Raw genomic sequence first — 17,875 nt, 5'->3', positions numbered from 1 at the left:
ATGTGGGACTCGATCCCAGGACCCCGAGATCATGACCTGAGCCGAAGGCAGCGGCTTAACCCACTGAGCCACCCAGGCGCCCTTTTTTAAGATTTTTAAAATTTATTTGATGTAGCGAGAGAGATAAGGAGAGCAGGAACACAAGCAGGGGGAGCGGGAAAGGGAGAAGCAGGTTTCCTGTGAACAGGGAGCCCGATGCAGGGCTTGATCCCAGGACACTGGAATCATGACCAGAGCCGAAGGCAGACCCTTAACGACTGACTGAACCACCCCGGTGCCCCTGCATTCTGATTTCTTATCTGCTTTTTTGTTTTAATAATGTCTGTAGTCCCCACTTCTACTCTGAAAATACAATTAATATGACACAAAGAAAAAAATTAAGACACTGAGGAAAATGTATGAAATGTAAAGTTATTCTTCCTAAAGGTAGCTGTTCACAGTTTTTTGTGTGTTCTAGGAAGAAAATTCATAATGTATATGTATACCATTGTGTGTGTGTGGGAGAGAAAGAGACAGACAGACTTTGGATACTTACTCTCAGCCAGGCACTGCTCTAGGTACTTTACTGTAAATAACATCAATATCTTTATTTTATATATGAAGAAACTGATATACAAAGCATTTAAACCACTTGCTCAAGTTTACACAGCCCATGAGTAGTAGAACCAGCAGCCTAATCCAGACCTCGTAACTTCAGAGCTCAGATACACATTTTCTTGCTTTTGAAGTTTTTTTTTTTTTTTTTAAAGATTTATTTATTTATTTATTTATTTATTTGACAGACAGAGATCACAAGTAGGCAGGGAGGCAGGCAGAGAGAGGCGGGGAAGCAGCCTCCCTACCGAGCAGAGAGCCCGATGCAGGGCTTGATCCCAGGACGCTGGGATCATGACCAGAGCCGAAGGCAGACCCTTAACGACTGAGCCACCCTGGTGCCCCTGCATTCTGATTTCTTATCTGTTTTTTTGTTTTAACAATGTTAAAACAAGAGTGGGAGAGGGAGAAGCAGGCTTCCCGTGAACAGGGATCCCAATGCAGGGCTCTATCCCAGGACCCTGGGATTATGACCTGAGCTGAAGGCAGAGGCCACTGAGGCACCCAGGCACCCGCTTTTAAAGTGTTTTTTCTTTTTTTTAACAGCTGCATAATATTCCATTGTGCAACTATAACATGATTTGTTTAACTATACTCCTGTTAATGAATATCTAGTTTATTCTAGTTCTTGGCATTTTATACAGTGTTTCACCCCAGTATCAGTTGTATATTGGTGTATCTGGATGCAGAATTCCTTACTCCGTGGAATTATTGAGTCAAATTTTGATATGTATCATCCTATTGTCCTTCAAAATAGTTGTACTAAGGGCACCTGGGCACCTGGGTGGCTTAGTCTGTTAAGCGTCTGCCTTTGCCTCAGGTCATGATCTCAGGGTTCTGGGATCAAGTCCCATGTCTCACTCTCTGCTTAGCCAGGAGTCTGTTTCTGCCTCCCCTCTGCTACTCCTCCTGGTAGTGCTCTCTCTCTCTTTGGCTCAAATAAATAAATAAAATCTTTAGGGCGCCTGGGTGGCTCAGTGGGTTAGGCCTCTGCCTTTGGCTTGGGTCATGATCTCAGGGTCCTGCGGTCAAGTCCCGAGTCGGGCTCTCTGCTCAGCGGGGAGCCTGCTTCCCCCTCTCTCTCTGCCTGCCTCTCTGTCTACTTGTGATCTCTCTCCGTGTGTCAAATAAATACAAATAAAATCTTTAAAAAAAAAATAGTTGTACCAATTTACACACAGAATCACAGTGTGTAAGAGTTCCTGTATCCTCTTGTTAATAAGAGATATTATCAAACCTAATTTTTGCCAAATATGTCAAATTATTTTGAGAAATTATTTTGATTTGTATCACTTTAATTAGAAATGAGGGGAGGGGTGCTTCACTGCCTCAGGTGATGGAGCATACAACTCTCGGTCTTGGTGTTGTGAGTTCAAGTCCCACGTTGGGTGTAGAGATTACTTAAAAATAAAATCTTTAAAAAAAATAAGGTTAAGCATTACTTTTGTTTATTAACCACATATGTTCATTTTTTCTTTGAATATACCCTTTGCCCATTTTACTCTTGAGTTGTTTCTTTTTTTCCTTAATATTATTAGTGTTGTCCTTCATGGCTTCTGAGCCAGAGTCCTGCTCTTCCACCGTGTTTTTGTTCTTTAATAACTTTATAATCTCTGTGTGGTATATTATTCCAGGGTGTAGAACATCACTGTGAAAGTTCTCTTTTACATTTTAGTTCTTTATACTCCTTATTTGTTAAGGTAACAAAAGCCGAGAGTACTAAAGTCTCTGATTTTCCTTTGGGGATGTGACTAGAACGCTTCTGGAGTTGCCCGAAACTCACACTTCCATGATTACGGTGGGTAGTCGGTCATTCTGTCTGAAGCATTTCTCCGTATTTCTGTTCAGGTGAAAAGCTTCAGGTGCTGAAAGCCAAACTACAGGAAGCGATGAAACTCCGTAGGCTTGAGGAGCGCCAAAAGCGCCAAGCATTATTTAAGTTAGATAATGAAGATGGATTTGAAGAAGAGGAAGAGGAGGAAGAAATGACGGACGAGTCAGAGGAAGATGGAGAAGAGGAGGAAGAGGGAGATTTAGAGCAAGAAGAGGAAGATTTAGAGCAAGAAGTGGAGGAAGAAGGCAATCAGGAGGTTCTGAAAATTATTTAATTTTGTTACTTGGTCAGGATGGATAAGAAAAAGAGAAAATCAGATTTGAATAAGAGCAGAGGAAGCATGTTCAATTGTATAAGAGATTTTAGGGCCAGAGGTGATGTAACTAGCTCAGAGGTACTGAAGTCCTAGTGCCTTCAGTTCTCTCAGCACCTTTGACTACCTGCGGTTCACAGGGCCCTAGCCTTGGCTTCTACCTGTTAGTCTGCTTGTTGAAACATAGGGCTAAAATGGAAACAGCTTTGTATTCATAGTTGCTTCTATCTTGTTGTTTACATAGTTTTCTCTATTTAGGATGAACAGCGGTCTTAACCTTGGTCAGGTGGAGGTCTGGAATAAGTTCTCAGGCAAGCTGAGTCCTTCCTGAGTTTGTTTCTTTCTTCACTGAGGAGGGTATTTTTAGAAGGGCCTCTTGCCCTTGTTTCTGGCTAGGTAAGATAGATGATGATAGGATTTTGGGTACTGAGAAAAAGAAAAAAGCCACCAAAGGAAATACATACATACATACATAAGAAAAAAGAAAAGCTCCCTTGCTGGAACTCTGCAGTCATTGTGAGAGTCGGCTCCTATTTATCCTTGGGTAAAGAAAAAAGAAAGAAAAAAAGCAAAGGCCGAACTAGGCAGCATGTCCCAGTCTGGTTTTGGTCTGAGGCCACTAATTGTCCTTCAATCTCAGGCTAATTATTTAGCCTCTTATTGCCTCAATAAAATGATAACCCAGTCTTTCACAATCTTTTAGCAATTTGGGGAAGGTAAAAGGTAAAATAAGTATAAAAGAGCTCTAGAGGTGTCGGAAAGTTATATTACTGCTAATGGTTAGACCAAGCTTCCTTCAGATTTACCTTTTCAGATCTAAGATGTGACCTGTAACCAAGCAGCCATATATTTGGCTAACAGCATATTTGCTTTTGAATTTTTTGACTCTTTTTGTTTTTGGGTGGCGTGATTGGTGAAGATTGCAGAATTCCTTCTCGGTAGTGAAGAAATAGAAACCAAAGACGAGAAAGAAATAGATAAAGACAACAGTGATGGCAGTAGTGACATTGGGAAATCAGTTGGACTTCTGTCTGTCCCCAAGCCTCTGTCATCCGATTCTACCTTACTTCTATTTAAGGACAACTCTTCCAAGATGGGGTAAGTAATTCTCTCTAGTGAAAGATAAGATTCCCTTGGGATTGCCCTCTCATAAGAAGCAAAAACATCGGGCACCTGTGTGGCTCAGTCGGTTAAGCGTCTGACTCTTGATTTCTGCTGAGGCATGAACTCATGGGTCATGGGATGGAGACTTGCGTCTGACTCCAGGCTCAGTGGGGAGTCTGCTTGGGATTCTGTCTCTCTTCCTCTCCCTCTCCCCTTAAAAAAAAGCAGAAACAATTTACTTTCTTATTTTATAGTTATTTTCCTAGTGAAGAAAAATCAGAAACAGATGAAATCTCAGGCAAAAGGTCTAGCAAACTGGGTAAGTAATGACTCTTACACAGAACCTGACTTTTCTTAGCTCCTCTAGCTTTGGTACTTAAGGACTACAATTCCATAAGATTCCTTTTTTTTTTTTTTTTTTTTTTAAACTCTAGTAGACTTTTCTCAGTCTTCCCTGAGGCAATGAAAAGAATTTATGAGTTAGAAAATTTTTCTAAAAGGACTTTGTGAATTAGAAAATTTTTCTTCATTCTGTTTTTGAAAGCTTACATTCAGTTTCCTTACAGTTGACTATGGACATATAATAAGACCTTAGTAGTATATGTTGATTAAGTGAACCATGAAGCATTTCTGTCCTATGTAGATGAAAAGAAGATGAATACGTGATTGGATAACAGGGAGAGTGACGATAGGTGTTAGGCAGGGTGGGAAAAAGATGGGAACTTTCAGGTGTCACTTAGCTTAGTGACAAACCCCAACTGTATAATGCTATTTTGGTACCATAATTCACCTTCACCTTCATGTTTTAGAACTTATAACTTGAGAGGTTTGCCTATGAATGTTACCTGACAGTTTCATTCTCAATTCTTTTTCCTAAACAGATCCACCTTATTTCTGGACCCATGCACTTAAAAGTTATTCCTCTTTCTTTAGATGAAGATGATTCATGCTCATTGCTAACAAAGGAGAGCAGCCACAATAGTAGTTTTGAGCTGATTGGCTCCACGATTCCATCCTATCAGCCTTGCAACAGACAGACAGGCCGTGGGACCAGTTTTTTCGCTACACCAGGAGGATTCAGATCTCCTTCCCCTGGGCTATTTCGAGCCAGTCTGGTCAGCTCAGCTTCTAAGGTAAGATGGTAATGGTTTTCTAATCTCCTCCCCCTTTTACTTCCCACCCTGCTAAATTGTGTCAAAGCCAAGCAACTCCCACCACATTATGTATGTTCAGTTTAAAGAAACCACCCCCCTTTGTGTATTAAAAAACAAGCCTCATCCAGCATTCTTACTTTCTTGAAGACGTTTTTCCTTTATTCTTCTCTTGGCTATGCATTGTCCTCCTCAACTGCAATTGCCTGAGAGTAGATAAAATCCTGCAAATAGCAACTTCTGTTGTTGTCATGACAGTGAATGACAATTATAAAATGTTTTGTTTTTGTTTGGTTTTGTTTTGGTGCCAGAGTTCAGGAAAGCTGTCTGAGCCTTCACTTCCCATAGAGGATTCCCAGGATCTGTATAACGCCTCCCCAGAGCCTAAGACACTTTTCCTAGGAGCCGGAGACTTCCAGTTCTGTTTAGAAGATGACACTCAGAGCCAACTGTTAGATGCAGATGGGTAGGTAGTTTTATGTTTCTGTGGGTGGAATGGTGCTGGGTACTGCTTAATTTTGTTTAAAAATAAAGTGAGCTTCTGTTGCTCCATCTGTGCTTTCTCTTCTGAGAAAGAGAAGGTGTACAGACCATTAGTATTACATTCTGCAAGTTTGAACAAAAGCTCTCCAGAAAATAAAACGTAAATAGTCCTTGCTGGCATTCTGATCCTTCGAGCTCTGCTTTCCTTGAAATGCACAACTGTTGTAAGGGCATCAGATTATCTGTCCTGCTGTGTTAGGATTGAAGTGTGGGATTGAGGATGGACAGAGCTGTGGCACATTACATGGACATAATACCAAGTTCTACTCTGGCACTGTCTGAAACCTAAAACTATCCTTTACCCCTTTACCTTTCTAATAGCATTTATTCTCTTACTAAACTCCCTCCCTCTTTAGATTATCACAGGGCTACAGTTTGAATCCTTTGTCTTCTAGTTTGGGATCCAGCTTTTTTTTTTAAGATTTTATTGATGTATATGAGAGAGAGCACAAGCAGGAGGAGGGGCAGAGGGAGAGGGAGAAGCAAGCTCCCTGCTGAGCAGGGACACTGACACAGGGCTTGATCCTAGGACCCTGAGATCATGACCTGAGCCACCCAGGTGCCCCTGGAATTCAGCTTTTTTTTTTTTTTTTTTTTTTAAGATTTTATTTATTTATTTGACAGAGATCACAGTAGGCAGAAAGAGAGGAGGAAGCAGGCTTCCCACTGAGCAGAGAGCCCAATGTGGGGCTCGATCCCAGGACTCTGAGATCATGACCTGAGCTGAAGGCAGAGGCTTTAACCCACTGAGCCACCCAGGTGCCCCTGGAATTCAGCTTTTAAGATTAGTTGTAGAAAGATCAAATTTTGGGGATACCTAGGTGGCTCAGTGGGTTAAGCATCTGCCTTCGGCTCAGGTCATGATCCAAGGGTCCTGGGATTGATTTCCACATTGGGCTCCTTACTCAGCGGAGAGGGTACTTCTCCCTCTCTCTGCAGCTCCCCCTGCTTGTGCTCTCTCTCTCTGACAAATAAATAAATAAAATCTTAAGAAAAGAAAAGAAACATCGAATTTTTTTACCCACAGTATGCCTGGGTGGCTCATTCAGTTAAACATCTGACTCTTGATTTCAGCTCAGGTCATGATTTCAGGGTCACGAGCTTGAACCCTGCCTTGGGCTCTGCGCAGGGCATGAAGCCTACCTAAGATTCTCTTTTTCCTTCTCCATCAACCCCTCCCCCACCTTCTTAAAAAAAAATCCTCTTTAAAATTTTTTACTCACTACTTTGTTTTTTCCCTTAGAGAATGTCCTATATTCTTTATTGTGCTTGTAGGTTCTTAAATGTTAGAAACCACAGGAACCAGTACCACGCTCTGAAGCCGGGGTTGCCATTGGCCAGTATGGATGAGAATGCTATGGATGCAGACATGGATGAGCTGTTGGATCTGTGTACTGGAAAGTTCCCATCTCAGACTGAAAAATCTCTGCCCAGGAAGAACGACAAGAAAGAGAACCTAGAAGAACTTCTGAATCTTTGTTCAGGAAAATTCACTTCTCAGGGTAAATAGCCAAGAGATCAGGCTCACCATAGTAAATATCTTAAGTCAGTGTCCTTGAAGAGAAGCCTGTTACCCTTGGGTGAGAAATTCACAGAAGGCAGGGCTGTGACGGATTCTTGTGGGTGGTTTGAATTCTTAGCTTCCTGACATTTGGAGCCCTTACTTTCTTAACGTGATAAAATGTCAACTTAAGCTTCAGTGATTTCTTAACTTAACCCATGTGATTTCTCATTTATGGTTAATATGCATGCAAAGCTTAGAAGAGAGTTGGTGTATAGTTAATTTCATATCAGTGCCTACTTATTTCCACCTGCGTGTTCCTTCCTCCCCGATGCTAGAATGTCAGCTCTCTGAGAGCTGGGATTTTTGTTTTGTTCACTACCATATCCCTGGTGCCTGGCACATAGTAAGCACCAAATAAGGATTTGTTGAATGAATGGATGGTGAGCTCTTTTTGGCAAGCTTACCTTAGAACTGTATTGAGCTGGGGAAAGAGGACAGAGCTGTAATTTCTTGATGACAAATCTTTTTCTTTGTTGTGGTATAGACGCCTCTACTCTGGCTCCATCAGAGTTAAATAAGCAGGAGAAGGAGAGCAGCTTGGGGGATCCCATGGAAGAAGCACTTGCTCTTTGCTCAGGTTCTTTCCCCACAGACAGGTGAGTCTCAGTGATTGGAGGGAATGTAGGAAGGCCCAGACTTCTGATAAAATCCTGAGGTCAGCAATAAGGAACCATCTTAGGCGCTTCCTATCCTGAGAGTCTTACGGTACATTTGAGTCTTATTTGCAAAGTAAAGAAATTACAATACTTTCCTTTAGTTGGTGGAGAACAGGGTTAAAGAAAGCAAGAATACGGAGTGCCTGTTTGACTCAGTCGGTTAAGCCTCCGCCTTAGGCTCAGGTTGTGATCTCAGGATCCTGGGACTGAGCCTGGTGTCAGGCCCCGAGTTGGGCTCCGTCCTCAGCAGGGAGTCTGCTTGTCCCTCTGCCTCTCCCTTCACCACTCCTCCCACTGGTGCTTTCTCTCTCTCTCAAATAAAGTCTTTTTTTTTTTTTTTAAGATTTTATTTATTTGTTTATTTGAAAGAGAGAAAAATCGAGAGACAAGGCATAAATATGGGGAAGAATAGAAGCAGATTCCCTGCTGAGTGGGGAGCCCGATGTGGGGTTCAATCCCAGGACCCTGGGATCATGATCTGAGCTGAAAGCAGATGCTTAACCCACTGAGCCACATAGGCGCCCCAATAAATAAAATCTTGGAAAAAATTAAAAAGGGCAAGAATAGAAACTTAGAGCTAAAGCTGGGAGGCAGAGAGTGCAGAGGACTGGGCATTGCTCATTTCTTTGGCTCTGATCTACTGTTGTGCCAGGGCTCCAGTCAGGCCTGTGTCTGCCTCCTTGAGTAGGCCAGGATCCCATCTAAACAGCCTCCTAGGGCAGCTCCCCACTATGGGGGCCCTGACCAAGTTCCAGACCAGCGTTGTCTCCTGGGACATTGCCACAGCAGCCATGTTTATTGGTGCTGAGGCTGCCACGGTGAGTGTGGCTGGTTCAGGGGCTGGCTCTGGAACAGTGGCAGCTTTGATCATTGGCTGTGCTAGGAACCCTTCTCTCAAGGGGCAGCTCTTCTGTACCGTTCTGGGCTTTGCCCTGTCTGAGGACATGGGGCTCTTCTGTGTGATGGTCGCCTTCCTCATTCTCTTTGGCATGTGAGCCTTCGTGGGGGTCACCTACCTGTCCCTGCTGCTTCAATTTAAGGCCATGGCTGGTACTAAATGTGTGCCAAGCTTTACCATTAAACACAACATTTCTCTTTAAAAAGCGGGGAGGGCAAGAATAAGCACATGAAAGTGTTCAACACTAATAATTAGGGAAATACCAATCAAAACCACAGTAAGATACCACCTCACACCGATTAGGATGGCAAAGAAGAAAAAAAAAAGCCCATAAAATAATAAGGATATTATTTGCGAGGATATGGAGAAATTGGAACCCTTATCCACTGCTGGTGGGAAATGTAAAATGTGGAAGCTTCTGTGGAAGTCAGAATGGCAGTGTCTCAAAAAATTAAAAATAGAATATGATCCAGCAATTCCACTTTCAAATATATTCACAAAAGAAGTGAAAACAGGGTCTCAGGTGTTTGTATACCCGTATTCATCCTAGCATTACTCATGATGATCAAAAGGTGGACACATCCCAAGTGACGAAACAAAATGTGGTGGACACACACACGATTATTCAGCCTTAAAAAGAAAGGAAATTCTGACACATGTGACAACATGGATGAGCCTTGAGGACATTATGCTAGGTGAAATAAGCCAGTCCCCAAAATACAAGTGTTGTAGGATTCCACTTACATGAGATACTGAAAATAGTCAAATTCCTAGAGACAGAAAGTACAAGGGTAGTTGCCAGGAGCTGAGGGGAGGGAAGAGGGGGAACCTGTTGTTTAAAGGGTAGAGAGTTTTGGGGCACCTGGGTGGCTCAGTGAGTTAAGCGTCCGACTCCTAATTTCAGCTTGGGTCATGATTTCAGGGTTTTGAGATCATATCCCACGCTAGGCTCTGCATGGGGCGTTGTGCTTGAGATACATGTATTTTGTTTGTTTGTTTGTGTCCTAGGCAAAGAACTTGATTAAATTAACATTGCTTCAAACTTTGTTCCCAGACTTCTTCAGCTTAATTCACTCCAAAGAATGAATTGTATAAGCAAAATCTGAAAAGAGCTTCAGTGTCCAAGGGGCTTGGGCTTAAAAATATTAGAGATCTAGATTTTATCAGATCCATGAACAAAATTTTAAAAAGCTATCATAATATAAAATAGCAGCTCCCAGTAACTTCTTTTAAGTTTTATCTTCTTGAGAAGTTGACTCCATTCCATTTGCTTCATTCTTGGAAGCTTCATCCAAATTCTCCACAAGAATTAGAACTTCATCATCATCATCCTCTCTGGTAGCAAGTGGGGCTTTTCCATTCACAGGTTGTGTGGACAGAGTTTCAGCCAGTCTTAAACTAGTCAGACTGTCTGCACCAAGCTGGTTTAAGACAGCCGGTAGCGTTTCTGTCAGCTGCTTTGTCTCAGCATGGCCTGGAATGGTGAAAGTGTGCACCGCCAATGATGCCTGAACTTTGGGGTTGTTAGAGTGGGTCACTGTTCTTCTTGGTGAACATACTCACTCCTTCAGTACCAGAGATAATTGTTTATCCCTAACTTCTTTAAGGAGAACCGTAGTTTTTTTATCACCTGCTATAGCCATTCTATAAACCACCTTCTTTCGGCAAGCAGTTCCTTTCCCACCAATGCACACTTGTGCTTTGCCATTTGGCGAGTTTTTCCTGGTTCATGAGAGTGTCTTTCATCTTGTTGGAGCGGAAATGAGACCGAGTTGGAGAATAGGGCTGGCACTCAGGGGATCTCGGGCAGGGCAGCTGAGATGAGGTGCCTTATGTGTATTTTATCATAATTAAAAATTTTTTTAAAGGCAAGGCATCTTTGTTTCCTGTTTCTTGAAGAGATTGTTGGTGCCAGTAAAATACTTTCGGTTTCTAAGTTGACTGAATCCTTGTAGTTTGCTTTCAACAACTTACTTATTGATTTCTTGATTTGCATTTTAGGGAAGAAGAAGGTGAAGAGGAGGAATTTGGAGACTTTCGGCTTGTCCCAAATGATAATGAGTTTGATAGTGATGAGGTGAGTTTGAAGGGAACAGAGTAATCCTAACCGATTTCCGGGTGTGGCTGCTGTTTGTCTTTTTCCTAGTCTGAATTGTTGAGAATTCTGAGTTTGGCATATTATCCGAAGCCATTTCCTAGAATGAGATGTTTGGGCAGAAGTTTATAAATCCTGTTTTAGTTGAGGACTAAAGTTAGGCAGAACAGAGTTAAGCAGAACATGTTTTGTTCTGCTAATCCCATGTGTGATACTCTGCATTTTTTCAGGACGAACGCAGTAACTCTGATAATGAAGATCTGGCACTGGGAGACCATGAAGATGGTGATGAGGAAGAGCTCCTGAAGCAGTCTGAGAAGCTGAGAAGGCAAATGTAGGTGTTAGGGCCATTCCTTCCACTGCTAGAGAAAGTTCTCCTAACGGTTAAGTTGTAACTTGCTATTGTTTTACCTAAGTCTGCTGGTTCTGTTGCTTTTTGTGGTTAACACAGATGAAATAAACCCCAATCTCATGCTATCTCTTGAGTGTTCAAAGATGGTATGTACTCTTAAGTGAGTTCTATACTAAATATCTCTAGTTCCTTCAGCTATTTCTCATATAACGTTGCTTCCCAACTCCTCATGTCCTGGATATTCTCTTTATCCTCAGGTGTGGTTGGACTCCAGCTGTAGGTAGCAATATAACTACATCCTTGTTCTGGGCGCATATGACTTACAAAGTAACCAACGATCCTAAGAGCAGAGTCACTGTAGATCCTGAGGATTTAGAAGACGATGAAAATTCCCTGTCTAGAACTAGGGTCTTTTTTCCTATGAATTACTGTCATTTCAGGTTTTCCTCATCCTGGTCTTGGGCAAATGACCTCCTGTTCATTTTTGTTTTTTTCTTTTATGTTTTTTTCTGCTCATGAAAGTAAACCATTTATTTTAGAATATTTAAAAGAAGAGAGGAAGCTACAAATAAAAGCTTATCTGTGCTCATCATCCAAATATTTAATGAATGTGTAGATGGTAGCTTGCTCCATAACCATTTTTATGCATATATTTTCATATAGTTGAGATCTGTGCCTTTTTTTTTTTTTTTTTTTTTTGTATGTACACTTTTGTGTCTTGCTTCTTTCTCACTTGGGATATCCATAAGCATTTTCCTGTGATGTTACAGCTTTATAAAGACCATTTTAATAGGTACTCAGTATTATATTGTACATGAATGACTTTTGGAATTCACATATAGGATATCATATTGATCTCTACTAGCTCTATATTATTATCTCTAACCCATCATTCCATTCTATTAAGATCAGTTTGGGGCTTTAATTTGTCGCTTGTCAGATTAACTCTTGGGCACCTGGGTGGCTCAGTGGCTTAAGCCTCTGCCTTCAGCTCCGGTTGTGGCCCTGGGGTCCTGGGACTGAGTCCCGTATTGGGCTCTCTGCTCAGCGGGGAGCCTGCTTCCCCCTCTCTCTCTGTCTGCCTCTCTGTTTACTTGTGATCTCTCTCTGTCTGTCAAAGAAATAAAATCTTTAAAAAAAAAATTAACTATCTCTTGCAGATTTGGGTCATCTATAGATTTTTCTAGGGTAGTGGTTCTTAAACCTTATTTAACAGCAGAGTCCTCTGTCCAAATGAAATCTTAGGAAGAATGACAGCTAAAAGTTGAACAGCTCCAAGTGGGTAAATGGGAAGATCAGAGAACTCAGCTGGTAGCCCTTGAAGGAATTCCCCAGGAACCCTGAGATTTAGAGGAATTCAGCTTTAAAATAATAACATAAGTCTGGGACACCTGGATGGCTCAGTTGGTTAAGCTGCTGCCTTTGGTTCAGGACATGATCCCAGGGTCCTTAGGATCGAGTCCCACATCGGGCTCCTTGCTCAGCAGGGAGCCTGCTTCTCTCTGCCTCTGCCTGCTGCTCTGCCTGCTTGTGTTGTCCATCTCTCTCTCTCTCTCTCTCTCTGACAAAGAAATATATAAATAAAATCTTTAAAAAAAAATAACGTTAAGTCTTTGATAAAAATCAGCCTTCCGAAAGCCATCAGACTTCTGCCCCTCACAGCCATAGATGACAGGACTCTGAACTCAGAGTGACAGCAGACTTGTTCTCAGTAGGAACTGAGGTCACCAAAACTAATAGTGGTTTTTCTCACCAGTAACTCTGAGCCTCAGTCATGCCTCTAACTTGGGGGTCAAGATGTAGCTGTAAGGGATCCCAGGCTATTATGTTTCTGTACCATTCCATCTCCAATCTGTCTCCCAACACTGGTGAGCTTACATACGGAACAGAATGATCTGAACCTGCCAGCGGGGATGTCCCAAATGTATAAGGGAGATCGGGAGTCCTGGCTTTAAAGAACCTCATTGAATCCAGGCTCTGCTACTTCCTAGCTGCGTGACTTTGGGTAATTTATTTACTCTCTCGGTCTCAGTTCATTCAGCTGTAAATTGAAGGGGATAATAGTCCTCCCCTTAAGATAATGCCGTGATGCCTGGAAAGTGCAGTTATTGGCATCCAGTGTGTATTAAATGACAGACTTTATCTTCAAAATGTATTATTAAAATTTAAGTGGCTCTGTGTTCTGCTTTTCTCACTCCATCCCTAGTCTGTGTATGTTTATTGCATTTCTGATCTTGACAATTCTTTTCTAGGAGATTGAAGAAATACCTGGAGGATGAGGCAGAGGTGTCGGGGAGTGACGTGGGAAGCGAAGATGAGTATGATGGGGAAGAGCTGGACGAATATGAACAGGAGGAAATTGATGAAGTGCTTCCTTCTGATGAGGAGCTGCAGAATCAGATCAAGAAAATACACATGTCAGTATCCCGACAGGCCCTTTTGCATGATGGGTCGTTTCTACGACCAGCCAGAGTGGTCCTGGTTTTGAACACTGTACTTTTTTTTCCTGCAGGAAAACGATGTTGGATGATGATAAGCGACAGCTACGTTTATACCAAGAGAGGTACCTTGCCGATGGGGATCTGCATAGTGACGGTCCTGGCCGAATGAGGAAATTCCGATGGAAAAACATAGGTATCTTGGTCATTGCTTTCAGAAACAAATGGTACAGCGACCGTGTTTGTCCATTTTAAGATGGCGAGTGGAAATCCAAACTGCAACAGACCCGGCTGTCACCATGACTTTGAGTTAGTGAGTGGGGAAAGGTTGTGCCGATGTATGAGGAACAATGAGTACCTTGTGTCTGTCCGGGCACCTTCTCCTAGGAGAATGCTGACAGCCTTGACTCTTTGCTTTAGATGATGCTTCCCAGATGGACTTGTTCCACAGAGACTCTGATGATGATCAGACTGAGGAGCAGCTTGACGAGACAGAAGCCCGTTGGAGGAGGGAGCGAATTGAACGAGAGCAGTGGCTTCGGGACCAGGTAGAAAATCCGCACGAAAGTCCTCTGTTCTGGGGCGCCTGGGTGGCTCAGTGGGTTAAAGCCTCTGCCTTCGGCTCAGGTCATGATCCCAGGGTCCTGGGATCGAGCCCCGCATCGGGCTCCCTGCTCGGCGGGGAGTCTGCTTCCCCCCCCCCCTCTCTGCTTACCTTTCCGCCTACTTGTGATCTGTCAAATAAATAAATAAAATCTTAAAAAAAAAAAAAAAAGTCCTCTGTTCTGTCCCTAGTTTATGAATAAGAGAGGACCCACTCACCTCACTTGTCAGGATAGTCTCAAAACCTTGGGCAACTTATTGCTGTCCCTTTTAATCCAGTTTTCTTTTGCGCTTTGAGAAAATGACCATGAGCAGTTCAACTCATGTTTGTCCAATACCGATTTTTTTTGTCTACAGCAACAAAGGTTGCAAAAAGGAAAGCAAATGATATCCCAGGTACCTTAGCTTCCCAGTCCAGGATATGCTAACTATTTGGTGGCAGGGTAGACTTCTGTTAATGCTGATTTTTATTTTTAGGCACAGCAGGGAAAAATTGCAGCTGAAGAAGAAGACATTGGGGAAGACAGTCAGTTTATGATGCTAGCCAAGAAGGTTACAGCCAAAGCACTACAGAAAAATGGTGAGCTATTGGCCATCCTCAGGTTCCAGCCCTCTGGATTTTTTGTGCTGGAGCCTTAAAGTGACTCCAGCCTTAGGGACTCTTGTGGCTTAGGCATGGGCCTGTGTCTAACATTGTCTTAAAGAGGCCCTCCAAGATGGGAAAGGGTAGTGTTCTTGGATCTTAGACTACTGGGCAGTGGACATTGTACTTGTGAGTATATGTAGCTGGTTTGACTTCATCTTCTAAGGCCTCTCAGAGTAGGAATTCTGCCTTCTTTATTTAGTTGCCCAGGATTGTGTTAGAGGTGGACTTTGAACCCAGATATATCTAATTCCGGAATGAGGCTCTAAAACACTATTCTATACTCTTACCATGCTTGTTTTTGCTTATTACTGTCAACTATTTATCAATGTTCAAGTTGGTTGTCTGTCTTCCTGCTGCTCCTTACTATAGTTTCAAGTCACTGTTATAAAATAATCTAAGTTCTTAAGCTTTAGTTTACTGGTCTAGTTACAGGCTTCTTGTTTAGATTTAAAGGTAATTCTATCCAGGTTTGCCCAGAACAAGCCTCTCTGTCTTGTCTTTTCAGCCAATCGCGCTGTGGTTATGCAAGAACCAAAGTCTTTACTCAGAAATCCTTTTGAATCCATCAATCCGGAAAGTGCCCACCAGGTTGGTTGGGGAGTTCATGATCTGCAAGGTTCTACAGGCCCAGATCAGGCTAAGGGAGTACTCTGTCACTAGCAGAGGGAGGTGGCTGCAAGAAATGGAAGTAGATGTCAAAGGAGTCTGCTCTTTCTTTTCTACTTGAGTGGGGTAGGAATATGTCCCCTCAAGACAAGGGGGAGGCAGGGAGGGACTGGCTTCTCATTCTTCCCTTGGCACTTGGGATCCGATGCCAACCGACTCTGATCTCTTTAGCCGAAGACAGGCTCACTGCTAAACCAGCCCAAAGCTGTGCTTCAGAAACTGGCTGCCCTCTCTGACCTGAACCCCAGTGCACCCCGAAATTTAAGAAACTTTGTCTTCCATACACTTTCTCCTGCCAAGGCTGAGGCAGCGAAGGAATCATCTAAGCCTCAGGTAGGGAATTTGAGAACTGATTTGGTGGCTGTCCAGAGCAAGATTGATGGATGATTGATATTTAAGTAAAAAAAATATAGATATTTCTGGCTTAAAGGCTTACACTGTGGTGTTAATCTTGTACTTCCCACTGAAGTACAAGAGGACTGCTACCCGCAGTAGGTCATCAGCTTTGAAACTTTCCCGGAAAGTTTATATTTCTCTTTTTCCTAAACATTCATGATTTAACTCTGTGTTTCTTAAGAGCTAACTGAAGGTAAGGACTTGTATGAGGGTCTTGAGCTGGTCCTGACTCTTTCTCTGCTTTCTAGGTAAGGAGAAGGACTCCATCTTTAATGACATCCCCTTCACCTAAGCGCCTCAAAACAGATGATAGTACTTCAGGATTGAAGCAAAGCATCTTCAGATACTTGGAAAGCTAACATCATCAAGGGTGCTGGCACCTTTGCTGAGACTGCTTTGAGAAGTTCCTGGCGTTGAAGATTGGAATTGATGTTCACATAGATGATCTCCACTCCCCTCCCTTCTTTGTAATCAGCGCATTAAGATTACAGACAGAGATTCCAATTCTTTCCACTGCATCGCTCTGGACATCTTTCTTCTTTCCTAGTATTATTTCCTGGGTTGGCCACTAATCTTAATTCTGCGGTGTTTACAACATTAACCCATGGCTGCTTGGGTGAAGGCTCACTTCCTCCATTGTATATTTGGCATTTTAGCCTAGCAGACTCTTAGGTTGATAGCTCTTTGTGAAACGGGTGGTTGGAGGAGGAGGAGGAAAAAGTGTGGCATTACGGAAAATTCCAGAAAACAGGGAATGTTGATACCAGAAGGAATCCTTCACACCCTAAGATGTGCACAGTGACCTGGACTCAGTAAAAGAGACCTTCTTGGAGGACCTTGGAACCCGCTGATGGGCTGTTATATTTATCTTGCCCCTTCTGTTTTCCCATATGCCTCTTCCCAAGGCAGCCTCAACTTGCCGATTAACTTTTGCTTCCCTTATGGTAAGGACGCAAATCGGTACCCAAGTCAGAAAGACACTGACCCGTATTTTCTGGATTATGAGGATGAAGATAAAGGGTTGCAAACACCCGGTGTCTGTCCACATTACCCCATGGGACAGAGAGAGCTGTCTCCTCCAGGAGCTACATTCTCAACATGGAACAGTGTTGCTCAAGGACCTCCCTTCTCATCCTGGCAAAAGCATATAACCATTATTTATTGCACACAACGGGGTTTATTACATTGCTCTGACCAGAGGACAACACTTCATTGCTATTTAGAGAGAAAACCACTATCAAGTTTATAATCAAAATATTGTTGAAGAGAATGTTCCCCCACTCCCAATTTTCCCTGAACAATCATGAGGCTCTCAGAATTCTAGACAGATTTTTTTCTCCCCCCTCAAAACTGAGTGTCACTACTACTTTGGAAAAACATTCCATGTGAATATGGTGGTTTCACTGTCAGCAGCTGGACTTAAGAAATTGGATGAATTGTGCCAGTTTGTTACAGGCAGATGGGGAACACCAATTTAATTGCTGGAGTTAGGGCATAGGTTTTCTACAGTTGTCTCTAATATACAAGATGCTGACCTTGAACATGTATATTTGTAATCTTGTAATGGGGAAAATGTATATAAAGATGTTTTAATATGTATGTAGCATTTCAATAAAACTCAATGCCTGAAGGCAGGGTTTGCCCTCCAGATTGGGTGCTTGTTCTTAGGTCAGTGCCTGTCTTATGCTCAGAAGCATCGTTTTCAGGCCTCTTCCCTCCCAGGGGAGCCCCCTGGGTCTAAAGAGAGAAAGACCCCTGCAGTTGCCCCTCCTGGCCTCTCTGCTCTGGTGAATCAATCACATTAACTCCCCAAGTGGTTTGGGTTCAATGCAGGTGAGGAGAATTTACACAAATGGTACCTGGAGTTAAAGGTCTTTGATTGGCAGCCTGAGGTCCAAGGTGAGGGCTAATGCACCCACCCCCTAGCCCTCTAAACAGGGCCCCAGGCAGGCAGCCTTTGCCATGCAAAAGAGCTGGGAAGGAGGGCCAACTATTTCTCCCCTCTTGCTTTCCCAGATACTT

General features: G+C 42.8%; 2 protein-coding genes across 2 annotated transcripts in view; both read left to right on the top strand.

Moving 5' to 3' along the window:
- The window catches only part of CLSPN (claspin), a 31,700-nt gene extending 14,197 nt beyond the window's left edge, over nt 1-17,503 (top strand). Inside the window, exons 10-25 of the mRNA XM_032877224.1 lie at nt 2,443-2,684; nt 3,661-3,839; nt 4,100-4,164; nt 4,779-4,978; nt 5,308-5,462; nt 6,815-7,041; nt 7,588-7,699; nt 10,659-10,734; nt 10,983-11,086; nt 13,357-13,521; nt 13,617-13,738; nt 13,963-14,090; nt 14,623-14,725; nt 15,297-15,379; nt 15,629-15,790; nt 16,102-17,503. Of these exons, the coding sequence (XP_032733115.1) occupies nt 2,443-2,684; nt 3,661-3,839; nt 4,100-4,164; nt 4,779-4,978; nt 5,308-5,462; nt 6,815-7,041; nt 7,588-7,699; nt 10,659-10,734; nt 10,983-11,086; nt 13,357-13,521; nt 13,617-13,738; nt 13,963-14,090; nt 14,623-14,725; nt 15,297-15,379; nt 15,629-15,790; nt 16,102-16,212 (2,234 nt within the window). The 3' untranslated portion in view covers nt 16,213-17,503. The remainder of the gene's footprint in view (nt 1-2,442; nt 2,685-3,660; nt 3,840-4,099; nt 4,165-4,778; nt 4,979-5,307; nt 5,463-6,814; nt 7,042-7,587; nt 7,700-10,658; nt 10,735-10,982; nt 11,087-13,356; nt 13,522-13,616; nt 13,739-13,962; nt 14,091-14,622; nt 14,726-15,296; nt 15,380-15,628; nt 15,791-16,101) is intronic.
- On the top strand, nt 8,353-8,948 carry LOC116879198 (ATP synthase F(0) complex subunit C1, mitochondrial-like; the record flags this gene model as incomplete). The annotated part of the gene is made up of 1 exon (XM_032877222.1): nt 8,353-8,948. A coding segment is annotated over one exon (402 nt), but the record flags the coding sequence as incomplete, so codon positions are not given.
- Nucleotides 17,504-17,875: the final 372 nt, after the last annotated feature.

This window comes from Lontra canadensis, unplaced genomic scaffold, assembly GCF_010015895.1.
Source record: "Lontra canadensis isolate GAN:19392208 unplaced genomic scaffold, GSC_riverotter_1.0 scaffold60, whole genome shotgun sequence".
In the NCBI taxonomy this organism is placed as follows: domain Eukaryota; kingdom Metazoa; phylum Chordata; class Mammalia; order Carnivora; family Mustelidae; genus Lontra; species Lontra canadensis.
The sequence above is the reverse complement of the archived record's forward strand: the minus strand, read 5'-3'. Positions and strand labels throughout refer to the sequence as shown.